Source organism: Salminus brasiliensis, chromosome 5 (genome assembly GCF_030463535.1).
Source record: "Salminus brasiliensis chromosome 5, fSalBra1.hap2, whole genome shotgun sequence".
Classification (NCBI taxonomy): domain Eukaryota; kingdom Metazoa; phylum Chordata; class Actinopteri; order Characiformes; family Bryconidae; genus Salminus; species Salminus brasiliensis.
The window spans coordinates 13,613,105-13,638,976 of NC_132882.1; the positions used below are offsets into that span (position 1 = coordinate 13,613,105).

General features: G+C 40.1%; 1 protein-coding gene across 5 annotated transcripts in view; it reads left to right on the forward strand.

The window, feature by feature from the left end:
• The window catches only part of npr1b (natriuretic peptide receptor 1b), a 61,737-nt gene that overhangs the window by 18,679 nt on the left and 17,186 nt on the right, over positions 1-25,872 (forward strand). For all 5 annotated transcript variants that reach the window (XM_072679466.1, XM_072679464.1, XM_072679463.1 and 2 more), the window contains 8 exons: positions 6,683-6,870; positions 11,384-11,497; positions 14,931-15,066; positions 21,998-22,092; positions 23,738-23,873; positions 24,980-25,064; positions 25,236-25,356; positions 25,687-25,761. In XM_072679466.1, the coding sequence (XP_072535567.1) occupies positions 6,683-6,870; positions 11,384-11,497; positions 14,931-15,066; positions 21,998-22,092; positions 23,738-23,873; positions 24,980-25,064; positions 25,236-25,356; positions 25,687-25,761 (950 nt within the window). The remainder of the gene's footprint in view (positions 1-6,682; positions 6,871-11,383; positions 11,498-14,930; positions 15,067-21,997; positions 22,093-23,737; positions 23,874-24,979; positions 25,065-25,235; positions 25,357-25,686; positions 25,762-25,872) is intronic.

Sequence of the window (25,872 nt, forward strand, 5' to 3'; positions counted from 1 at the left end):
TGCTTAATATTTAACAACCTCGATATTACAACTCGATACCACAAAGTATCTTTTAGTGTGGCATGGACACAATGCAGATGTCATGCCTGAATGACTGTCAACCAATGAGAGCTTTTCAATAATGCAACTTGGTGCAAGTTGGTGGTGGAATATCTAGGAGGGAAGAAAATTAATAAAATGACTCTTGCAATGGTGGCATTCTGTTACAACACCATGCTGGAATTGAGTGAGCTCTTTCACAAATGTGTGTAAAAGCAGACTGCATGGCTAGGTGCTTTGATTTTATACACTTTTGGCAATGGGACTGAATGAAACACCTGAATTGAATGATTAAGAGGTGTCCCCCATTACCTTTGTCTAAATAGTGTATGTACGCGTGTGATATGAGTGTAAGAAAATAAAGATATATCAAAGTATCATGATACTTTGTTTTGCAACACTGTATATTTACTCACAGTATTGATTTTGAATTAATAGTTTACATGTAAAGATTGGTGGCAGACGCAGTTTAATTTGTGTTATGTTTAAACCCCGACCACTAGTTGTACTGAGATCCCACTCTTCTGATTGCATAAAAGGTTTTTTATGCATATGATGTGTTATTATACTAAGACAGTTTTTCTATAAATTGATGGATCACTGCAGTATATTGAATCATAACCCCTGTCTTGATGTGATGCAGTACAACCAGTATCACAATGCTAGGTCCTTGCCAATACACATCCCTAGTATAAGCCCTGTTGACCCCTTCTTTTTAACCATGGCTTCATCCACATTCTTTTCTTCCTATTGGATTTTTTGTGAAAGCACTCAGGAGCTGTATTTGTTTACATCTAGTTAGAAACTCCCATCTGGTTTTGATGATCTGAGACATCAAAGAGAGTTGCGTGTGCGATTGGAAAGTATGTGGTTTTTCATTTGGGACAGATTGTCATTAGTTATCACGTTAGTTATAGTCCCTTAAATACACAATCAGGGACCGAAAAGCCTGTAAAAAATGTAATGTATGTGTGAGGTCTCATCCTTTCAGAATCTATTAGGATTTTTTCAATCCTGTAGTGTGGGCCAGGCATTACATCAACTGCAGCAGCTGTTTTTGGATCTGCCATTTGACACTTTTATTGCTACCGTGTTCCTACTGTAGCTATTTCTGCACAAACTAACTGCACTGTCCTGATGTTTGTTTGTTTTGTTTTTTTTCTCTCTCTCTCTCTCTCGTTCTCTCGTCCTGACTCACAGTCCAGTCCAGCCGTGGTGGATCCAGTCTTCCCCATTTGAGTCTAGCATTTGCATTCAGTATGAAATGTCATGTCTCCCACTGAATATTTACATTTCCGCCTTCAGGAAGCAGATAGCATATCCAAACTGTCTGCACACAAACTACACTGAGTTCAAATCACAACTTGTCCGCCTTAGGGACAGGACCACATGGCCTCATTCCATTCTGATCACGCATGCATCCATATTAGGGGCCAGCTGATATATTGTTTGGCTGATAAACTCAGCTGACATAAGGTTCCATGGATTTATCAGCATCTGCGGAAATCATTCCTATATATAGCACTGATAAGGTTACAGTCCTATAGAAGAAGACTGAAGAGAAGCCTGTGTTAGCAAGGTCTTTTCTATCTCCGCTGTGGCCTTCCCATCTAATGAAGTAACCTATGTATGTAAGTGTTGATGAGTCCAGACACTAGCTGCAAGTGTGTGATCACGAGAGGGTGGAGCCAGAGTGGAATCTCCTCAGAGGTTATAACTTCGTATCTCCCGTAGCTCACGCTGTTTCCTCCTGTACATCATGTTTCATAGCTCTGATTCTGCTATATACATAATTCACTGCTGACCGGCTGCTATGTGCACTGTGGATTGTTTAGTGAGACTGTGTTGGCTTTAATGGGATCATAGAGACATACACTATATGTCCAAATGTTTGTGGACATCCTTTCTAATGAAGACATTCAGCTACTTTAAGTTGCACCCATTGCTGACACAGATGTACAAATGCACACACACACAACTTGTCTAGTCCTTGTAGAGAGGTACTGCCAATAGGACTCTCTGGAGCAGAAAAACATGGAATGATGGTGCTCCATCCAATACTTTTTGGATGGGTTGGGGATTTGGAAATGAGGTGGGGTGATGGTCATCTTTCCTCTTGAAATGCAGTCATAGCTATCAAATACATACATTATATGGACAAAAATATTGGGACACCTGCTCTTTCGTTAAACCAATTAAATCCACACAGTGGTACTATGTAGTTGAAAACCTTCCCTGGGCATTTCAATACCCTTGATTTCGGAAGGGACAATGAATGAGCAGGTGTCCCAATATTTTTGTCCATGTAGTGAATGTATTTGATGGCCATGACTCGCATTTTGAGAGGAGAGTAAACTTGGCCCTAACGCAAACAGTCTGCTAGTACTCATTTCTATCAGTGGGTTAAAATGCTCTGAGAGTCTCTCCTGTAGGCTGCTGTAACATGAATGAGAGTGTATTTCAGTGCATGCAGCCATCCTGGAGTGTTTGAGACCTGTATCAATACCTTGCTGAGCTATTTTTGACCAGTGTGCTAACGCTTGATCTTTCTTTCATGTATTGTCCATTTTCCCTTACACTTACCTTCAGAAATCTCACTCCCACGCATCACCCTTACCTGAAGCTTTCTACTTCCTTGTGATTTGACATCTGCACACCCGACTCTATCCAGCACAAAGTCAATTTTATTGTCTGTCAGATTACTGCACACTGTGTCACTGTCTATGTCCTTGGCCCTTTCCAGGGTCTACCGTTTGCCTGTAAACACTGGGTGGATGGCTTAGAGAAACTCTCCTTCAAACCACAGGCTTGGTTCAGTTAAGACATAAGGACCTGTGTTGAGGACCCCTGCTATACAGAACCATATACATATTGGTTCTTCTGTATTATGCCTCCTTTTTGGCATCTTTATTTTTCATTTAATAGCAGTTGCTCTTCATTCTTGTTTGGCCATATTGATTAAAACAATAGCAGGAAACCAGTGCTGCATATCCCAGCACGCATATCCCAGTACTAATGCACATCTCTGTAACTAGGCCCTGTAGGCTGTAAACGTCCTCTCTCCAGCTTTCTGCTGATGTTTGAAGAATATAAAAATGGACACTCGCTTAGCACTTTATGAGGAAGGCCTGTACACCTACTCGTTTGTGTGTGATGTTCACATCAATTATCAGCGTGTGGACAATGGTTTTGGAGTGTGGACAAAAGTTTATAGAGAATGGTTAGAGCTGACAGAAAGGCTACAGTAACTCAGATAACCACTCTGTACGAAGACCACGTCAGGTTTCACTTCTGTCAGCCAAGAATGGAAAGCTAAGGCTACAGTGGTCACAGGCTCACCAAAACTAGACAGTGGCAGATTCTAAAATATTTGCTTCGTCTGATAAATCTTATTTTCCTCTGAGGCATTTACACCTGCTTACTTCATGTGTCTCGTGTATCGGGGTTTATATCTAGATAATGCCAAGCCATATAAAAACGTATATAAAAAAGACGCATTTACACCAGATCCACTTCAGGAGGTGGTCTGAGACACATTTGAGCCACATGTTATAGCAGTGTAAACACATTTGTCTTTCCAAGACACATTCAACCAACCAAAACTCCTCCCAGTATAACCCAAACACCGGTAATAACTGCCACGCAACAAACAAATTTGCATATTCTGTCCCACACAGATCGCATTTCAGTCTGACTAACCAGAGACTTATTTGACCACCAAGTGTAAAAGCATGTGGCTAGGATCCTATCATGATAACAAACAAGAGAGCGTAGTCACATGAAGGGACCATGTGTAAACAAGGCCACAGATGATTGGGTCAGTATTTGGTGCCAACAGCTACCTTGTGTGAACAGTACAAGCTGGTGCCGGTGGTGTGGGAATGTTTTTTTGGCACACTTTGGGCCCGTTAATACTCATCAATCATTGCTTAAATGCCACAGCCTATTGTTGCTGACCATGTGCATCCCTTCATGGCCATAATCTTCTAATGGCTTCTCCAAGCATGATAATGTTCCATGTAACAAAGCAAGAAAGTCTCGCTTACGAAGTTATGCAGTAACTTCTCGCAAGCATTGTCCTGCCTTTACCAAAAAGCCTTTACCAAAATTCCATAAAGCAAAGTGCTGAGCCTGGAGTAGCAATGATAGAGAAGCGGTTCCCCCCTTTTTACCAGTAAAGCTGTTATTTTATGGTTAAAATGCTTCACAATGTTGCTTCAACTGGTAGGAGGCTGCAGTGGTCCTATTTTTATTCATACTTACAAAGTAATGCTAATAGTGGTCTATAATTTCAATTCTGGTAGTAGTTTCTATTGTCCAAAACTCAGACCTCTCTAGTGAAACTGCTGTGCATTTGAAACCACTTCATATGTAGCCGATGTATGTTTCGCTCTCTAGTATTGAGTCCTATAGCTGACTGTGCTGCTTAAAATCCAAAGTGAGGTTTCATAATGGATGTACTTTCAGTCTTTCTCTGCGAGTGTGAGAGTGTGTGCGGGGGCTGTGAAGTGCTCTGCCCTTTCTCCTCATGTGAGTCTGACCTTGTTTCTCATCCTCCTCCTTCTTCCTCCATCTCCAGTTTCCCTCCTTCACCTTCAAGCAGATTCCCAGAGTTTGCTGAGAAGAGCTTAATTACCTGTGTTGTGCTGCTGTTCAAACAAATGGATCGAATTTGCAAAAAGAAGTCAAGATGAAAATATTGTTTATTTTTCACCTAGTCTTAATTTTCTCCCCAAGATTTTTTTTTATTCTCAGTTCGATATGTTGTCCCTCCATACTGTGTTGTTTACACTCAAACGAGCACAAGCTCGCAGACACACTTGTGTGGTACTTGTAATTGTGTGCTACTACAGTAATTACACTCCTGCAGCACTTGAAATGAAATGCTAGTCTGGAGTCTCTCTCTCTCTGTCTCGCTCTTTCTCTCTTTCTCTCTCTCTCTCTCTCTCTCTCTCTCTCTCTCTCTCTCTCTCTCTCTCTCTCTTTGTCTGTCTCTCTCTCTCTGTCTTTCTGTCTGTCTTTGTCTGTCTGTCTGTCTGTCTCTCTCTCTCTCTCTGTCTATCTCTCTTTCTCTCTCTCTCTCTCTTTTTCTCATTTAGTCAGCATTAACTGAACTTTTTGTAGCTTCCCCTCACTCTTTTATAGTATCTCTTTCCCGTCTGCTCTCTTTTTTTTAATGCTGTGTGTGTGTGTGTGTGTGTGTGTGTGTGTGTGTGTGTGTGTGTTGCTTTTTGCATAGTCATTCAATGTGCGCATTAGCATCTGTGGTTCTGTATTGATTTTTGTCCATTTATGGCCCTAAGCAGACAGGGAGACTGTGCAGACTGTGGATGGTAACCCAAAACAGAGCCAAATCTAAGACCTCAGCAGGACAATAGGGAGACTGTCTCTGATCCACCACTGATGTCTCTGTAAATGAATGTAAATTAACGTTTTCCAAACAGGCAAACGTAGGACTTGTTCTAGGGTTCAGTAATCTGAAAGTTTAAGGTATAGTTTTAAGTGACTTGTTTCATATTATTTAAGAATTATATTATTTAAAACTCAGTGAGAGCCTGTGAAGATCATATTTGACTGTGACCAGTTATACTTTTATACAGTCAAGCAGAAATGGAGTCCAAAGCACAAGCAAAAAGACCAGAAAGGAAAAGCAGGGAGTGCACGCGCATGAGTGTGTGTGTACGCGCGCACATAGGAGTGATCTATGCTGTACCAGCCTACAGCCCTAACCGCTTTCAGCCCCACCACTGAGACGGTAATAGATCCCTGACAAAATGCTAAATGCTCCCGGTTGCCATTTCTCCATCAGATCAGTTGTCTGACCGTGGCCAGCTGCCTCCCCGGCCTCATTAGAATGGATAAGACCATCACAGCGCTCGTTGTTTGCTCTCTCGCATGCTCGCGTACGCACACACACACAGGCTGCTAATTCCTATCTAGTAGTGCTGGGTAGACACTTCGCTCTAGCCGTATGCCGAGTTAATCTTGTTAGACTATTGATCACCCGGTCAGTGCTGGGAAACTGGGGCTAATGGGTGAAGTGCAAGGGCTATATTTGGACCAAACTCAAACTTTTGACTCAAATGGGGAAATGCTATGAACATTACCTTCAGAATAGCAAAAGGAAATGGCATGTACATGTCTCTTTAGGCCTGTGTATTGGCAAAAATCTGGTGATACAGTTCATATCACGATACAGGGGTTATGATTCAGTATATTATTCTATATTGCGATACTCTTAGCAGGGCCATGTTGCATTTTTTTTCGACATGCAATTCTTAGAAAGCTCTCATAGTATAAAACACACCATTGTGTGCATAAAACATTTTTTATGCTGTCAGAGCAGTGGGATCTGAAAACTACAACAGAAGAGTACAATGCTGCTATCAAGTGGGTGGGGTTTAAACACAATACAAAGTGAACTGCTGTCTGACGGCCATTCTTTACATGTAATCTATCTAAAAAAAAATTTTTTAAAGTCAATACAGTATAGCAATACATAAAATTGTGATAATTTGAGATATCACTGTTTTCACAGACCCCTGTCATCAGCATAAGTTTTAAATAAAGGTTTACTGGGTTTTAATAATGTGCTTTAATAACCATTATAACCAATAACCCCCCCCCTTTTTTTTCTTTGTAGTGGTGTTTGTGTGCTGTTCTCCGGATATTTTCCGGCAGTTGATGGTACAGTTCCGGAAGGCACGTCTTCCTCAGGAGGAGTTTGTCTTCATCTACATAGATGTGTTTGGACGCACTCTAGCATCCCAACCTGCTCGGCCATGGGCCAGAGGTGATGCTGATGACGAACTCGCCAAGAAGGCCTTCCAGGTAAGAGAGAATACAAAGAAAGGTGCTATAGCTTTAGACCTAGCTGTCGTTTCTTAATTACATCTCTAGCTTAGGAAAAGGTTACCTAACAACACTTTTACAGCCTTCTCCTGCTTTGTGTGCAACAATTACTTTCATTTTGAGAGTGCTAGGCAACTGCTTAGAGGAGACTATGGCTGCTGAACTCTAAAATTGAGCAAATGAAAGATCAGTTCATTTTCTACTCACTTTATTATTCATAGTAACAAAACCATTGACCCAAACATTTGCATGCCAGTGTAAACCATGAACAGATGAGAAAAGTAGGAGATTTGTAGGGGTGTAAAGCCGGACAGCGTGAAAGAGAGAGGGAGAGAAAGAGGGAGTAACACTGCAATGCATTTTGCCTTTAAAATCAAACAGCTTTCAGACAGCAGGAGAATAAAATAACTGTAATGGGGGGAAAGAGAGATGAAGAAAGAAGGAAATGGTGCAAAAAACAAAAGCACAGCAGTGAACAGCTTTGGCAGAATGGTATCACCTGCAGCTCTGACTGTGATTATGATCAAATCAATCATAAAGCATGCACACAAACAGTGGACAATCAGCGACTCCAATAACACAAGAGCCCTACAGACAGAAACAGCCAGGAACATGCACAGCGTCCAATCAGAACACCCCATCTCTCTGCCTGAATTAAAATTTCAGCTTTGGGCTGTGCAGAAATGTCATTGGCACTAAAGTGCCCCAATTGTCACAGGTCTCCTACTATTTTCTACCACATGTTTTGTCCTCTCTCAGCTGTCGTTATTCTCATTTCACAAGAAAGGAGGGGTTAATGAAAAGCAGGAACAGAGTGTTATTCAGAATTGACCCTGTGATTTGAGTCAATCATGTTCTGTGGCCTCTCTGCTATTCTGTATTCATTTTTGTAGCCATGGCCATGTTTGTCTTTGGGGATTTTAGCAGCATCCAGACAATCAGACTTGTCTTTTTGTACCTAGACTTGTGTGCATGTAGACGCTGGTGACCCATTGATAACAATTGACAGATCAATGATCCGCCCACACAATTCTCTTATTCCCCCAACCTCCTTATGAAGAAATTCAGTAGCATAAAACAGCGCATAAACAGACACACATAGGCAAATAGAAAATGACAGGAGTGAGCATACTACCTTTAGATAAATGTTTTGTGAAATAGAACAGCTTAAAAGAGCAATCTATATACTTCTGTATACATAATATACACAATATGGACAATTTATCTGAAGTTGAGGGTATTAAAAAAGGTTTTTGGAGCATTGCTGTGAGAATTTGATTGCATTCAGTGCACTCAGACTCTTTAACAAACGTATTAGATGGTTTCCACTGCTAGGTTCATGTTGATCTGCTCCAAAATGTTGGATGATCACCATCTCATCCCACCCCAACCTCATCCCCACACCTCATCCCCATACCTCGTCGACAAAAGTATTGGATGGCGTAGCATAATTCCAGAGAACACTGTTCCACAGCTCAATGCTAGGGGGCTTTATACTCCTCTAGCCCACACATGGCATTAGGCAGCATGGTGCCACTATGTTGATGTTCATCTGCTCCAGAGAGTCCTATTCTATTGGCAGTACTTCTCCACAGGTGCATTTGCACATCTGTTCCAGCAGTGAGTGCCACTTCAAGTACCTGAATGCATTCATTAGAATGGTGTTTTCAACAAACATTGGAGTGTGTGTATATATTGCTCTTACGGACTGCTCTATCTTTACACTACTTTACATAGAGACTCTAAATGAAGTGTGCTACAGTTTTAATAGGCTGAATGGGATTTGTGTCTACTGGTATGCAAGTTGCTGGGAAAGAACACAGTGACGTGTGGAACATGGATAGTTTAATTACAGCTCGTTTGTGCCCTCACCCCAGGGCAGTTTCCCAGTCCTGCTCTTGGGTGACCTACAGCACTGCGCAGTGTCTGTGATCTGATACACCCAGTTGTTAATTATTCACCTAATCCACAGTAAGGATTCCTTAGGTCCCCTGCCCAAAATAGAGCAGTGCTCAATTCACTTGTTCTTACGATTTAGCTGTAGAGGTTACAAATGGTATAAATGTGGCTTCCATTCACTCATATATACCCATCACCATGAGAACCTCACAACTATTATACCCATTATATGACACTGACATATCAAGCTACCAACCTATTAACTCAATGCCAATATGACTACCTTGCCCTGAGTGGGGTTTTAACAGAGGACGTTCCAGTTAGACAGTCAGAAAGACCCACTGAACGTGCCCTGTGACCCTGTGATAACACACTCCTGTTTTTACGGAGGAGGGTTCCCAGAGAAGAGATGAGAATGCTACACAGGAAGCACCCTGGGACTCTATTACTGAAACTGATATACGTTTATTTTACAGTTATTCATCAACCCTTGTGTCTCCCACTCTAAAAGTGCCAAGCAGGATGAAACTGGCTGCATCCTCCCACTGCAGGGGGTTAGTCAGCACTGAAAAAACAGTGCTATGAATTTACATGATTTAAACATAATTCAAAGAGTTGTACTTTTAAAAAAATTTATTAAATAAACACGTCAAGAAGTCAAAAAGCCCATTTAAGGTAAAGGTGCACGTATTTGTCACTGTACAGTGTACAGCGAAATGTGTCCTCCGCATTTAACCCATCTGGTAGTGAACACACACTCACACACACACGTGTTAGGGGCAGTGAGTACACACACACACCCAGAGTGGTGGGCAGCCAACTCCAGCGCCCGGGGAGCAGAGAGGGTAAAGGGCCTTGCTCAAGGGCCCAACAGTGGCAGCTTGCAGAGCCCGGGAATCGAACCCACAACCCTGTTATCAATATCTCGGCGCTCTAACCGCTGAGCCACCACTGCATTTAACGTATTTGAAGCATTTGTGAAGATTTTTACCTGACACTAATTTGAGTCAATAAGGGCTTAACCAAATACATCCTAGAAATGATTGCATGGCAGTATGTTTGTAGTATTGTGTGGTTCACATCTATAGCAGGCATCCATTTGAACTTTATTATTTAAAGTTACTTAAAAGAATGGTTCACCAAAATATTAAACATATATTATTTTATCTTTTTTTTCCAAACATAGTAGATTAGTATGTCAGAATGTCTGTTTGTCAACTCAGTTCAGTTCAACTTTGTTGCTATTATAATAATGCAGGGTTATAGAGTAAAACAAAACACTGTTAGCCTAAATACTCCAACTCCAGTGCAGTAATCGTTAAAGGACATGGGACAGTAGTGCATAATAGTGCATCATGCAAACTACTGTATGTTACTATATTAAAGTAAACTGCTATGAATATTTAGTCCAGCGATTACTAATACGCATTTGTGTACATTAATGGAAAAGCACAGAACGTTCAAGTATAGTTCATTAAAGTAGACCAGGACTTATGTTTGTAAAAGGAATCACATATGGCATGTTTTTTTAATTTTGCAGTGGAGCTTTGAGGCTGATGCAATAAGACAATAGAAAGTAACCGAAATGTTTTGAGATATTTTGAGGACATGAACATAAATTTAGTTTGCTACATTAGCTTCATATCTGCAGTGCTAAACAACAAAAAAAACTACAGGTGTGCAAATGCTCACACAGCTTGTCTAGTCCCTGTAGAGAAGTAGTGCCAATAGAAATGTACTCTCTGGAGCAGATAATGAATCTATTGGCGCCATGCCTAATGCCTGGCATTAGGTATAAAGCCCCCAGCATTGAGCTGCGGAGCAGTGAAACTGTGTTCTCTGGAATGAGGGTACCCCATGGCAACTTGCATTTAAGATATTCTAACAGAGAACATTTATACATAGATGATAATATAACTAAAATATGTAAAGACTGTAATGTAATATATATATATATATATATATATATATATATATATATATATATATATGTATATATTTGTCTACAGAGCTCTGATCAAGGTATAATTTGAGTATAGTGGTTGTAAAGTATTCTTGTGACAAATCCATTACAGTAGTGTTGCCATTAAAACAAAAGCATGGATCGGTTTATCAGCATCTTGCAGAGTAAGAGAGGGTCTAACTTGTGCTATATTTCCTAAATGCCAGAAATCTTATTCAAGATGTTTTAATGACATTGTAAACATAAGGCTGCAATGTTAAAGTGGAGTCAAGCATTACTCAGCGCTGACTCTGACTCTACAGACAGATACAATTGTCTCCCTGTTTCTTAATAATGTAACCAAATGCTAGCACACTAGAACCTTGCGGTACACCAGGACATGCAACCTGATTGCGGAAAGTCAGTAAGATTAACAAAGTACTTTTTACTTTTAAGACATGTCACACCTCTTTAAGACCTTTAAGTTCCTGAAAGGCCTTCCCAATTTCTAAGCAGGTTTGTAAGATCATCTCCTGTAATGATAATTGTAACACACTTTGTATCACTGTCAGTATCAAAATTTAGGTATCATGACAAACCACCTTTTTAATACGTATTGTGTTTAACTTGTTGTTACTTTTTAATTTTCAGAGTGTGAAGATCCTGACGTACAGAGAGCCCCAGAACCCAGAATATAAAGACTTTGTCACTGATCTGAAAGCGGGAGCGAAGACGATGTTTAACTTTACTGTTGATGACTCTCTGGTAGGATATCATCCCTCTGTGTGTATAAGTGTGTATGTGAGTATGTGTGCTCACAAGCACCTGTCTGTATCTTTATGTGGAGTCACCATGGATATGGGTATTACACTATATTAGCCTGTGTAGCCCTGTGCAAACGCACAGTGTGACTCATAGTCCTGGTAAACATTCAGAATAGCTATGACCTTTCGAACGACTTCTGCTGAATCTGGGGACACGGATGAGAATATGACTGTGCACAAAGTTCTAGCTCAAATCCTCAAGGAAAGCTATGCATGTAGAAGACATACATAAGAAAAACTAATATGGGCTAATGCTGTGATAAACTATCAACACGCAGTTATTGAGTTATTCTAACCAGATCTGTGTCTGTGCAAATTCAAAGTCTCATATTTCAGCTATGAGAGTTTAATCCATCACTTTAGCAACCCAATAGAAATGCACTGACTGTGTAGGGTGTATGTTTATATTGGCTATAGAGGTTAAAGTTAGCTTTATGGCTTCGGCCTATAAATTCATTATAACTGCATTTTTAGTTTTCAGATATTTAGACTATTGACTAATAGCCCTTAGGATGTACTAAATGTCAGAGAGTTTAAGAAGCTAAAGTTGTACTAAACTAACTACTATGAGATGGACTATATATATGATAAATCACACATCTTTCCATAATAATTATTTATTAGTGTTGATATTATACAATTTAAAGTCTTTGCATCAGGCTACCAGTATTGTGTGCCCCACCCACACTGGGCAAATCCAATTTAGTTAAGTGGTCATAGGTGTGCATTTTGGATTAAACAGCTTGTATGTGGCTCTTAGAACTAAAATCTAGAACATTTGTACATATGTTGTATGTAATATACAAATGAACAAAATTATTGGGACATAAGGGTCTTAGAGTTGTCCAGCAGAATAAGGAGCGGTCACTATGATCAGAGGATTGCTGGTTTCAATGCTGATCATGCTGTTAGTCAATGGCAGCCGAGGCCCAGAAAGAGCACAATTGGCCTGGGTGGGTAGATGGCACCTTCTCCCCACATCAGAGCTAAGAGCGCTTTCCTCCGAGTACGTTGGTTGCCCGGTGAAGCTGCATTGATGGCAGTCCCTGCTGCTCACATGTCAAAGGTGTATGCCAGTCTTCTCCCTTATTTTTCAGGGGCATTACATGAGATGGGGAAGAATATGTTTGGAATGAAATTTTTGATCCAAATTGGAGAGAAAATTAGTGAGAATAACAAAAAAACAAAAAAAACCCATTCGTAATAATAAGATAAATAGGAGCTCACTGGATTCCAGCATCAGTTTCTGAAATTTCTTACCTAGTGGAAATACCGCGATCAACTGTCCGTTGAACAGCTCTGGGATGAACTAGAATGGAGATTGCGAGTCAGGCCCTCTCGTCCAACATCACTGTCTGACCTTACAAATGCTCTTCTGAACGAATGGGCAAAACCTCTCATAGACACACAACAAATTTTTGTAGAACGCCTTTCCAGAAGAGTGGAAACTGCTAAAGCTGCAAAGGGGGACCAACACTAAACGAATGCCCATGGTATTTCATAAGAGCTCCTATAGGTCTCTCATACTCCGTATATGGTACGTACTGTATCTTACACAGAACCCACTTTTTGGTTAGAATTGAAACTGGCAGGGTAGATTTTAGTCTTTTCCTGCAGTATATTAAATGACTAAATGCATGTGGCAACTTTCCTCTTGGAAGAATTTTACCTGCTTGTTGCCAAACTACGCTTGTTTCTAGCCTGACTGCCTGTCGCTCAGCTTTCAGTAATGATTTAGAAACCCACATCTAAGTCACAACATCCTGTCGCAGTGAGTTGGCTGCCTTGTCAGTATTCATTTGCATTTCTGTTGAAAAAAAAGCAAGATAAATATACAGTATATATTCAATATCCTTTCCCCTTCCCCTAGCGCGCACACACACACACACACACACACACACACACACACACACCATTGCACAGGTTTTTCTCTTGATATCAGGCAGGAGTGTGCATTAGGTCACTCTGTCTAATCCATCATTCTGGCAGACAGGTCATGACTTTTAGTAAAATCATGGAGGACAAGCCCACACTCAGATTTAACTTCAGCCAAACAGAATGGCCTAGACCATAGAATGGCCTGGAGCATCAGGTGAAATGCTGAAATACAAGAACTGAAATGTGCATCCAGAGTGGACTAAAAAAGTGGACATGTCTGTTACAGTCTTTACCTGACAGAACACTTTATTAAAGGACATGGGACATTTGCAAAACACCACTTTTATCCCCTGAGATTCTTGGAGATCACTGTAAAGGTGCCAATATTACTATTTTTTCTATAATATAGTAATAGTAAGGAAATATTAAGTAATAGTAAGTTACTTTTGTGGAAAACAATGAATGCTGCCTTTATTGGCTGGTATATCAATGTGGTGGATCACAATAACCAAATAGGACCAAAGACTTTTCAAAACATGGGCAGCACAAGTGATTCTGTGATAACATTTTATGTGATATATTGTAATGAAATGATTGATGGCTTTGTCTGTTTTATTTAGCCTCGTTAAGATTACACCTAGTGAGACAAATTTCTGTACATTTTCTGGGTGTAAATATAAAGAGTCCAGACTGTTGTGGAACAGTTTGAGTTTTGGAACTCGCCCGTTTTACAGCACTGTTTTACTTGGGTTTTGCATTTGAAGAAAGAGACAGCAGTTTGATGTTCAGGATGTGTCACTTCCATGTCTCAAACTCTCAATATTCCAATATGCCAAAGGGCTCCTCAGTGATTTTTAGCTGCATAATTAACATAATGTAGTTCAAAACTAACTAAAGGGCCAGAAACTGCTGAGGCTTCCGCTACTTCACATGTGGGGCTACATCTGCTCATAACTACATAACTTTCATCTTAGCTTCTTAACAGCTTCCTAATGTTTCATAGTAGTCCCCAAATACTAGGTCCTACTATTTCTAACTGAATAATAAAAACTCAATTTTGATTCTGTCCATAGAATCCTAAACATGAAGTTGTACACTCACACTGATGCTCATACTGAAGAGTACTTTCAGTCTGAGAGCATCTCCTTAGTCTGAAAACTCTCTGATTCAAGTGTTTTTCTGGCCTTCCATTCAATTACACAAAGGGATTAAGTGGATTTGAATAATATACATTTCATTGGAAATGGCAGGGTCATGACTTGTGTGGCTACATGTGAAACTTGATAGCCAACAAAAAGAACACATCTATACACCAGACTTTTTTGCATCAGCTCAGCATTTAGGATACTCTTCCAAGAGAATTTGTCCAATTTAATGAATGAAGGATAAATACAAGACTGTAAGAATGAATGCACTGGGCTTTGTGTTCTTGTGTGATCAATTAAGGTTTCTCAATACCTGAAGTGTTCCTGTAACTTGCTATGCTTAATTCATAGATGAACATCATCTCCGGAGGCTTCTATGATGGCCTAATGTTATATGTCCATGCGCTGAATGAGAGCTTGGGAGAGAGCCAGGGCCGTCCCTCGAGGGAGAGCATCACCAAGCGGATGTGGAACCGAACATACTACGGTCAGTACAAACCACCATCTTTACCACATCATCCCTCACTGAGCCTAAACACATAAAACATGCAGTACTGGTTAAAGGTCTGAGGCATCTGAGAAAATCATGCATAATGCATAACGCATTAAACATAAATTCAAATAAACATTGCAATGATTCCGGGTAGGCTCCGGACCCTCCGCAACCCTGACCAGGAAGAAGTGGATAAGAAGATGGATAGATGTGATGAAATGGCTGTGCTTGTCTGTGTGAGTTTTAGCTTAACCGTTAAGGCCAGTTTTTTCAGTTCCCATCCAACACCTTGTTTATCTGATCAGTCCTTTATTAAAGTGAATCAGGTGAGCTGTCTGTGGACATCCATAATCCACAATCCATACAATGGTTGGAGTTCACAGAAACATCAGCACAAATTAAGGCTATTCTGACTATTAAGATTGCAAAGCTGACCCACATTACCTAACATGGCAGTACTACTGAATTCAAATTCGACGTTTAAATCTGTGACCGCGAACACACACACTTACACATTAGTAATTAGGGGTGTACCAGATACCCAGAACACATACCCAGAGCTGTAGGCAGCCGCCTCAGTGCCTGGGGAGCAATTGCAGGTTAGGTGCCTTGCTCAGAGGCACCTCAGCCATTGTTACCGGATCTGGGGATCGAACCAGCAACCTTACAATCTCAAGCTCTTTAGGCCAAGTGTGCCCCCTCAGTGTCAGTCAAGTAATCATTTCTACAATATTTGTTTGGCTCCAGTCGGGTTTAACTTTCACTTTATTCTTCCATCCTACGTTTACCACCCTGCATAGCTATAATCTTGAATGCTGAAGACACTGTGGTATTAGCAGCGAGGTCTACAATGAGGTTCAAATGAAATGTTATACCTGGCTAAAGCTGTAGGAGCTAATCCAGGTATCATTATTATTCATTTTGACTTTGCTTTGGTTTATTTGTATATATTTGGTTTATATGTTTTGTCTGTTGGATGACTGGCATCAGTATCAGTCATCAGTTGTTGTTTTTTGTTTTTTTTTTAGTCATATGCAGGTCGTCTGACTGATCTTTTTGCACCACGTTCAGTACTGATGTGGTGGTGGTGGGTTATAATTAATTTGACGTTATGTTTTTGCTCACCCAATCCTTGGAGGGCCTTCCAAGGATTTTTCTGCATATTGCCAAATGTGAATTACTGCAAGGTTACAGTCTGCCTCTCTTTGTTTCTCCTTCTCCTTTTTCTGCCCTTCTCACCCTCATTTCAATATAGATTAGGGGATAAAAGAACAACACATGCGCACACACACAGAGAGACACACAGACACCCACACAGATTCATCAGATTCCCTTTTAAATTCTATTTGAATCAATTTCTTTCTCCACTCTTGAGCCGTTGATTCATTCTTGTGTTGGACATCATGTTTTCTGTCCGTCTGTGCTGAATGAATTATTGAGTGGTCAGTGAGCATGGTCAGGGCAGGTGCAGTGAAACTCCCTCTGCTTATGCATCACTGCATCCCCACCGATCAAGCTCAACAAATCAAAACCTGCGCAGACAGAGAAAGTCAGATTTATCCCCAGCATTGTCCGCACAGAGGAGACTGGCTACTGCTGTTTGTTTTTTTTTTAGTTCAATTTATTTATTTCAAATTAATTAGATATTATATTCATTTCATATAGGTAATTACTGAAACTGTCTAACTGTCTGCTCTTACTTGTTTTTGTGTTTCCTAATAAATATATAGCCATCTGTTTTATATATACTGTCGTGAAAAAATGTGGATCACCAAAATTACATCTTTACAAGAGAAAAAAAATAGCATAGTGGATAACACCACCACCTTCCCTATTGTAGAATAGGCACACTGTCAAATGTAAGACACTCTGAATAAGAGTGTCAGCCAAATTCCATATATTGCTGCTATCCAATGAAAAACATGTATCTCTATTTTTGTCCATTTTAGGTTTCTCTATTGTTTGAAACCCGCAGCTGCTCTGTACACTCTGTAAATAATTCTGAATTATTAGACCAAAAGGAAATGCTCTAAATGACCTGGCATAAGGTCTTATTCCCCATTGACTTCTATTCAAAGTTAAGAATGTTTTTGCCTTCTCCTGTAAAGTTACCATTTTGGAAACACCTGTTTTTTCGTGTGTGTGTGTGTGTTAGTTATAAGATGTCAGTAATTTAGATTAAATCTGCTACATGTGTCATTAATACAATACAATCACGATGTGAAAGTCCTCTACTTGAAAGAGAGGCAGTGGAGACTGTAGAATGTGCAGCACGCTCAGTCTTTGTAGTGCAGAGCTCTGTGGCGCCTGTAGTGTGTCCTCATATCCTTGTGCCCACCACTGGTGGCAGTGACCAGCACTTTAATCAGTCCGGTCCAGAGCTTCTGTCTGCTTCTCTGCACTGACACTTACTCTTTCAATTCAGCCATTCTGTCTTCTCCCCCGCCTATCTCTCTCCATCCATCTGTCCCCTCTGCTCTGTCTCACCTCCATCTATCACTCTCTGCTTCTCTGCTTCAGCTTTCATACTTCTTCCCTCATTGTGTCCCTATGAATCTCTCCCTTGCTGTCTCTCACTTTCTCTCTCTGTGGCCGATATTGCCCAAGTGATGGTGGTCTAAAGCCGTAATGATGCTCTCCTGGCCCTACTGTTCAAGTATGGAGGAGAGGGTGGGAGGTAGGAGTGGAAGAGCCCTCACTGTCCACAACTCCATACAAACATTAATGTTATATATAGATACAAAATCGACTGTCTGTTGATCCTAAGACATGCAAAATTGACTCACTTAAAATATGCATATGGGATTTCCTTTTTTTACTCCCAATTTTCTTCACAGCCCTCTAGTTAGGATCCCCCCCAATCAAATTATGTTAACAGTGCTAAGAGGGTGAAGTCTAAAATGTGCAACTCTAGAAAAAGTCACATGATCTTATTCTGACATTAAAAAAAGTGAATTAGGCAGCTGCACCACAAGGAATTTCATCAGCACCCTCAACTAATATTTATATATATATATATCTATCTCAACTAATCTTTAACTAAGCTTTAACAGCATAAGAAACTTTGGTGTTTTACCAGTTGACCAGATTAATGCCCAAAAACAGAACTGAGAACAGAAGCATTCTAGAAGGAGGTGACCGGTCGTCAAAATATTTTTCAGTATTGTGAAATACTTCAGTTCTTGAATACACAACTTTTAACACAAAGGCATCACTGCTACAGAGCTGTTATTAAACTAAACTAGAGTCTAAATCTGACCTTAAAGATGAAATATTCTCTTCAAATAGAACATCTAAGGGTTCTAGATTTAGCTTTGAAAAAACAGATGTCCGTATTTTGCATATTAAAGCATAGTCTTGGCTTATGTAAATTGTGCCACAGAAAGAGATATTGTACATAGTGCAGTGGAAATTAGGAAATGTGTATCTTATAATTACGATGTAATCTGATGCTCTTTTGTGATGTCCTTGGCCAAGTTGAGAACACCAGGATTTTTGTTGGCCCCTCAGTGGTGAGATATTTGACATTTTCCTTTCCTTTCATCAATCCTTTCCTCTGTGCAGAAGATCAGCATGTTATTTAGATAATCAGCTCCAAGACTGGTCACTATCAGAGCTGTATATCTGTTTGATGGGACAGACTCGGGTCAGGCTTTCTATTCAGACATGATCTTATTAAACACAGAGGAAATGACTCCGTATGTCTCTCACAAAGAGGAGAGATGAAATAGATTAGTCTATGCTCTTTATTGCACCCCTCAATCATTCTTTTAAACGAGCATCACTTAACCACACCTTTGCAGATAGAAGAGCGCTGCTCTGTGTTAAACTATAACAAAAAAAATTCTGACATCCAGCACAGAAAGAGGTACTGTGGAGTTGGACATCAGTGGAGGTCAGATGTGAATGTGAATGGCAGGCGTCAGACATCATTCAGCCAATCTTGTTGCTATGAGCTTTCCTGTCCATGTCAATCAGACCACAAGCCAGTGGAAAGTGTCTTAGAAAGGCCTAGGCAAAAATACTGTGCACACACACACAGTCAGTATGGTCCTGTATTCAGTAAAAACTCATAACTCCTACTTTCAGTTTTCTTTTTTACACTAAATAAAAAAAACCCACTGAGCTTTATTACATAAAATGTCATATTGAATGGACTAGTGAAATGGTTACTTTTGCTCTGTATAAGGATGGATGGATAGGTCTTACAGCCATATCTAGCTTGAGGAAATTGTCAGTTTCCTCTTGCTAGGCAGTATGGACAATATCCATACTTAAGAAACCTTCTTTTTGTGTTGTTTTTCTCCCCCATTAAACCGCAGCACTTGGCAAAAAGGCTTCTACACTATATGAACAAAAGTATTGGGACACCTGCTCATTCATTCTACTCGTTTCTTCCAAAATCAAGGGTATTAAAGAGTTCATCCTGCTTTTGTTGGAGTAACTATCTCTCCTGTTTTAGGGGCTGCTTTCTACTACATTTTGGAACATTGCTGTGACCATTTCATTTGCATTCAGCGACAAGAGTGCTAGTGAGGTCTGGATGTTGGATGATTACCACCCCACCTCCTCTTCAGCTCCCCAACTCATATCAGAAGTATAGGATGGAGCACTATCATTCCAGAGAACATGGTTCTCACTGCACTACAGCTCAATGCTGGGGGCTTTATATTTCCTTAGCACACACTCTAGCATTGGGCATGGTGCCAATAGGTTCATGTTTTTCTGCTTCAGCGAGTCTTATTCTATTTGCAATACTGCTCTATGTGGGCTAGGCAAGCGGTGTGTGTGCATTTGCACATCTGTGTCAGCAATGAGTGCAATTTAAAGTAGCTGAATGCATTCATTAGAAGGGGTGTCCACAAACATTTAGTACTAAAAATAGTGAAACCCTTTTTTATGGTTTTATATAAATAGCCTGTAACCAGGACCATTTCAAAAGGCCCTGAGTTCCACTGGAACCACTGAAGCCCTGAAGAGGCTCACAAGTGTGGACAAGTTGCATGAAAGCCCTTCTATAAGTTCTGTTGTTGTGCTGTTGTCTAGAAGCCTTAGTTACTTAGCCCTTTGAGCCTTGGTTTGTTCTCAGGCATCAGTCCTCCACACAACGTGTAATCTCCATCATGTCATATCTCCATCATTATAGATATACAATTTGAGGTCACTGGCATTAGCCTTTCCATTTGGAGAAGAAAGAGGAACAGCAGGCTTGAAAAACAGATCACTCATTTTGTTCTGGTAAATCATACTATATGCACAGGTGTGATGTGTTTACTGCCTTTTTTCATTTACAACCATTTCAAGCAGCTTGAGTCCAGAACCAAATTGGTAACCAAAAGGTCCCTGTGGAGCTCATGGAGATTGTATAATTGCCTAGACTGCTTTTAAGCCCATTTACTGTGAAGACACTTTAGTGACTTTGTGCTAACAGGCTCAGACATACACATCTTCCTCTGAACATTGACATCCAAATGATGGTATGTACTGTCAGTTTCCATTTTCAATGGAATAGGAAATCCACCTAAAAAAAACAGCCCCACCCCTTCAAGACATCCGTCAAACTAGAATCATCATTTAGTGTAAAAGCACATCAGTGTTTTCACAACACATGCTCAGTAGAGTGTGGGCGCCTTACACCCCACTTTTACATTACATGTCACGTTCATCATGGTATGGAGCGGGAGTGATTGCTCTACATGAGAACCTTCATAAGTGCGCATAAGACATGAGCCTCCCAGCCCCCTTTACTTTGTTCAAGGATCGAGGTCTTTTTATCTCTGATTCTTCTATCATGTGTTTTCTTTTTGTCCCACTCTTTAGCACTCACTCTCTCTCCCCCTTTCTCGCTTCCTCTCCCTCGCTCTCATTCTCCTATATGGGTTTGACATTTTCAGACTGGTAATGGCTAAGCTTTTCATATCTGTTTAAATGTCAGTGCTGCTTTCCCCTGAGCATCTGCTCGTGGCAGAGCAGTGCAGAAGCTGGTTGGAGGAGGAAATGAGAGCACTGCCCCATGGTCCTTACACTTGGCCTGCAGATCACCCAGAGCATGGGGGTCACGGGAACGGGGGACCTGAGGATGGGGAGCATGAGACTCAGTCACATTTAATCACTTAAACGCATTCTTGAACACACACACACACACACACTCTGTAAAGCTGCTACAAGGGGTTCTTTGAGCCATGCCATAGAAGAACTATTTTTGTAAAAGAGATGCAAGTGTGAAGAACCATTTAAAGATTTAAGTGGATGTAAAGGTTCTTTACCAGTTTAAAGGTTCTTCAGGTTCTACTATGGCATCATTTAGGAACCCTTTGTATTTGTAAAAGTGTACTGACAGGATGGGCTCTCTCTCCATTAAAACATACAAAAGTGCAGGTGTAAAAAGGCCCTTAAAGTACCTGAAATTACTGATAAGTGGTGTCTGGATTATTTTGGACTAAATGTAGTTTGTGTGTTTAAAATGTATTTTATTTATACTTTTCTTACATGCCATATGTATTTGCAGCGAATGATTCATTTTAAATAAGTAATGAATTTAATAGATATTGTAAAAAAATATTTTATATATATATATATATATATATATATATATATATATATATATATATATATATATATATATAATACTTTATATTATACTTTAAGCTTGTTTTGAGGGGGAGAAGGAAGTTTTACCCATTGCACATATAGACCTATCTTTGAAGTAATCCTTGAAGTAGCTCATGCTTGTGTACATTTCATCAGTTAAAGTGGTGGTAAGCGGTTACAGAGCCTTCACTTAGCTCTGAGGCAGAATTGGCTCTGGGTTCAGAATGAGCCTGTGCTCAGTGCTGTTTGTGTGAGTGAGCGAGTGGTTGGCTTGTCTGACAAGGTGTTAATAGCTAATAACTCTGCTTTCTCTCTCTGGGATGTGCATTTGCAGGTGTGACCGGGCTCGTACAGATAGACAAGAATGGAGACAGAGAGACAGACTTCGCCCTCTGGGACATGACTGATACCAACTCCAGTGTCTTTCAGGTAGTGGTGGTCCCTCTGAGACACACACATGCATGCCAGGGCCCAGGTGGTTTCCTTTTCTGAGGAATCTCACAGATAGTACTAGCTGTAGTGTTTCGTCAGATACTGATACACACCCGCACATTGTGAACACTGCACATTTCTCTCTCATTGTGCTCTGCAGTCACTGCCAAATACTGCATAATTACCTTCCTGCATTCAATCCAATTCTCTCTCTATTCGGATTGCTAGGTCAAGCAGCCAGAAGGTTAATTAGGAGTTGTTTATTCAGTTAGCTCTTGTCACATGTGTGTATGCGTGAGTGGGAGTGTGTGTGGGTAAGTTCACTAAGTGTGTGTGAAAGGGAAAGTGAGTGAGAGAGGGCGTGAGAGAGTGGGTAGATTTAGAGCTGTGCAGAACAGAGGTCAGTAGTCTCAGCTGGCTGATCTCAAGCATATTAAAGCCTGTCAACCATTATGCTGGTCATGATCTCATTTAGCCCACCAGCTTTAAAGAGACACTGCAGGTTCTGTAGGTATATACACACAGTAACTTAAAAGTTCCACATGCAACATATTTCTGGTTTGTGTGGTTGGTGTGGCATATTGGATACTCACCACCACCTTACCAGTAAGCTACCATACCATGTGGGAGATGGGTTTAATTCCTGGTGTGGGTGACTATGCTGCTGTTATGGAAAATTATTTATGGAAAATTATAATATAACAGTACTAACACTACATTGACCCTCCTCTGCATCAGCTAAATGCCACTAATGTAATGTAGGTCCTCAACCCACCCCCTTGTGGGTATATTTGCCAAAAACAACTATAATTTGCTCATTTCTTACCAGCCTCTCTTTGTCAGGCTGTTTTCTAGGCTTTGTTTAAATGAGCTTTTAAAGGTGCCAAAGAATGCATTTATTCAATATTCATAATAAAAGTTTCTTTAGTGTCTAAATAGGAAGTGTTGAGGGATGCTCAGATGCAGTGTTACAAGCCCATTTTCAACTCTGTTATGTTGCATTAGAATGATACGCACTGATTTTCTTTTTATGGAGGGCTTGTGGGTAAACAAAATGATAAGCTCTGTTTTTGTTGGCTGGGTTATGGTACTGTGAAAGCTCACAGGAGCCACATGGCTCAGCACAGTAACAAGAATATTGTAATTCTTTTCAGTCTTATCGGAAATAACTTTCGGCACTGTATGCGGTTAGCTAGCTGAAGAAATTGTAGAAAGTGGTCTGGATTCGTTTTTTGTTTTGCACCCACTAGCATCACCAGCTTTTTCTTTATGTGGGGTGGTCCCTTTTATATCCATATATTGCCTGTCTGGAATGAACAGAATTTTGGAAGTTTAACAGTATTTACATACATCAAATTCAGTTTCAGTGATAAGGAAGCTTTAATACAAACGTCCATATAGTTTACTTCTCTCCCACATGCAGAGTTAAAGTCTCTCAGCAAGTTTAATCCAAATAAACCCCTAAGCGAGTATCTAAATCTTTCACTGGGCTCATGGATCTCTTTTTTTAATATGATCTTTTGTATGGGATTTTTACAAATGAATTAATGATATCCTCTAAAATGTAGACTTCTCTTCATGGTGTTTCTGTAGACACCTTTTACTTTTGCCTGTCAGTTATTTTCTGTTGCTTCTTGTGCAGATTGTGGCAGTGTACAATGGTACTCAGAAGCAAATGAGGACTCTACCGGGTATGGCCTTCCACTGGCCTGGTGACTATGTTCCCCCTGATATGCCCTTTTGTGGCTTCAAGAATGACAATCCTGCCTGCATTGCTCGTGAGTACTCCTTAAGGCCTACAGTACTATCCAGTTTGGACACTTAGACTGTATGTATGAAATGCAACTGAACTTAAATGGTTGTATATTGAATGTAAACCTACACCTAACCCTAACTTAAGTTAACTTTACCCTTAAATCAACCCTAAATCCTAACTTTAACCTTACCCTTAAATCAACCCTAAATGTTAAAGGGGTAAGGTCCGGGTTAGGGTTATGGTTAAATGTAGTATTATATTCCATAGATACTCATTTACATTGAACTTCAGTTGCATGTAAGAGACATTGAGTTGAATGTTAGTTGAATGGAAGGTGAACATCAAGGAGGCATCTACAATAGATCATCCAAGTAAAATGATACAGTGAAAATAAAAATAAAAAATCCTTATTTCTGCACTGGGTGTCATTATTCACAGGGTAGGCAGGGTTACATTTAAAAATGTACTCCAGATTCCTGATTACCTGTTAAAAAAATGTAATTGTAACATAATCCAAAGTATAGTACATTAAGGTAACATAATCTGGCATTACTTTTGCATGTTTTTTAAAGTTATGTATTTCAATTCAAATGAAAAACATGAATAACATATGAGGTCACATCAGACAGTTATGTGAAGGACATAGAAGGACCTTGTTTGTAAAAGAGATGTATGTGAAGAACCTTTTAAAGTCAATGTAAAGGTTTCAGTGCTTGTTTTAAGCCCTGCAGAGCACACAACGTTCTCTGTGCTAGCTAACATTTCTATATAAAAGTACATTTACTGGATTAATGAGCTGGAACAGTGCTCCTGCTGTTTTCATGGTCAATGAGGTTTTGTCACTTTTTAATTTTTTTTCCCTCTCTTCTGCTTAGATAGGAGGTTCAAGCCTTTCAGCATCAAAATGTGGCAATTAAAGCCATACACTTGATTAAATGTGTCCAAACTTTTGACTGGCATGTGCAGCCTTTACTGACAGTCACAGCCTCTCCTTGGTACTTTAGCTTTTGTTTCTTGGAACAGGCACATCATTACAGACTTCAGCATGTCTATAATCTATAGTCCGTGTCTGGCATGCAGGATCATTCAGTATGAAAAGCCTCTTTCTCGCACACTCTCTTTTTTCAGGGACCATCACAATGCATCAGATGGTTTCTATTGTAGTCTTCTTCATCCTTGTCATCATCTTTACCATCACTGTGTTCATATACAGGTAAGTGCATGTGGATTTAAATAAGTTCATATGGAGTAAGGTTGGCTCCTACATATTCAGAAGCATCTTCATAGGAATAGGGAAGCACACTGTTCTTCATTTGTCTCATCATCTCCTCACTATAAATCTCAACCATTTTGTCTCTCACACAAACTCACATACATATGAAAGAAAGCTGAAGTTGGAGAAGGAGCTGGCTGCTCAGCTCTGGAGGATCTCCTGGGAGGACATGCAGATGAGCAATCTGGAGAAGGTGCTGCGCAGTGCGGGCAGCAAACTCACCCTCTCTCTGGTGAGTGGTAAAAGATATTCTTTTTAGTGAACCGTAGAGTCAAAGTTCAGCAAAAATACAAAACATATGTGTAGTGAATCAGACAGATAGCACTGGAGATAACGACCCTATGGTAGATAACAAATAATGGAGGATGGATGTGTTTACACCATATGGCATCTTATTAACTATAAAATAAACAAAAGTATGATCTTTTAGCATCCATGTACTGTATATGATATGCAGTGTCACATATTAGCAAATATTTGAGATTGCTCAACAGCTCATTTTAGTTTGAAAGTGTGTGGTGGTTTAAATCTTCTCTGAAGCTGCTCCCCTCTCCTTGTGTAGCGAGGCTCCAACTATGGCTCTTTGCTGACTGCTGATGGTAACTTCCAGGTGTTTGCTAAGACAGCCTACTTCAAGGTACACACTCTTCATAAAAGATTTGATCACAATGCCTTTTTAGTATTACATGGGTTTGAGCTTTGATAAATGTCTTCCAAAGTCAAAGAACAAGCCCACTACCCATCCTTA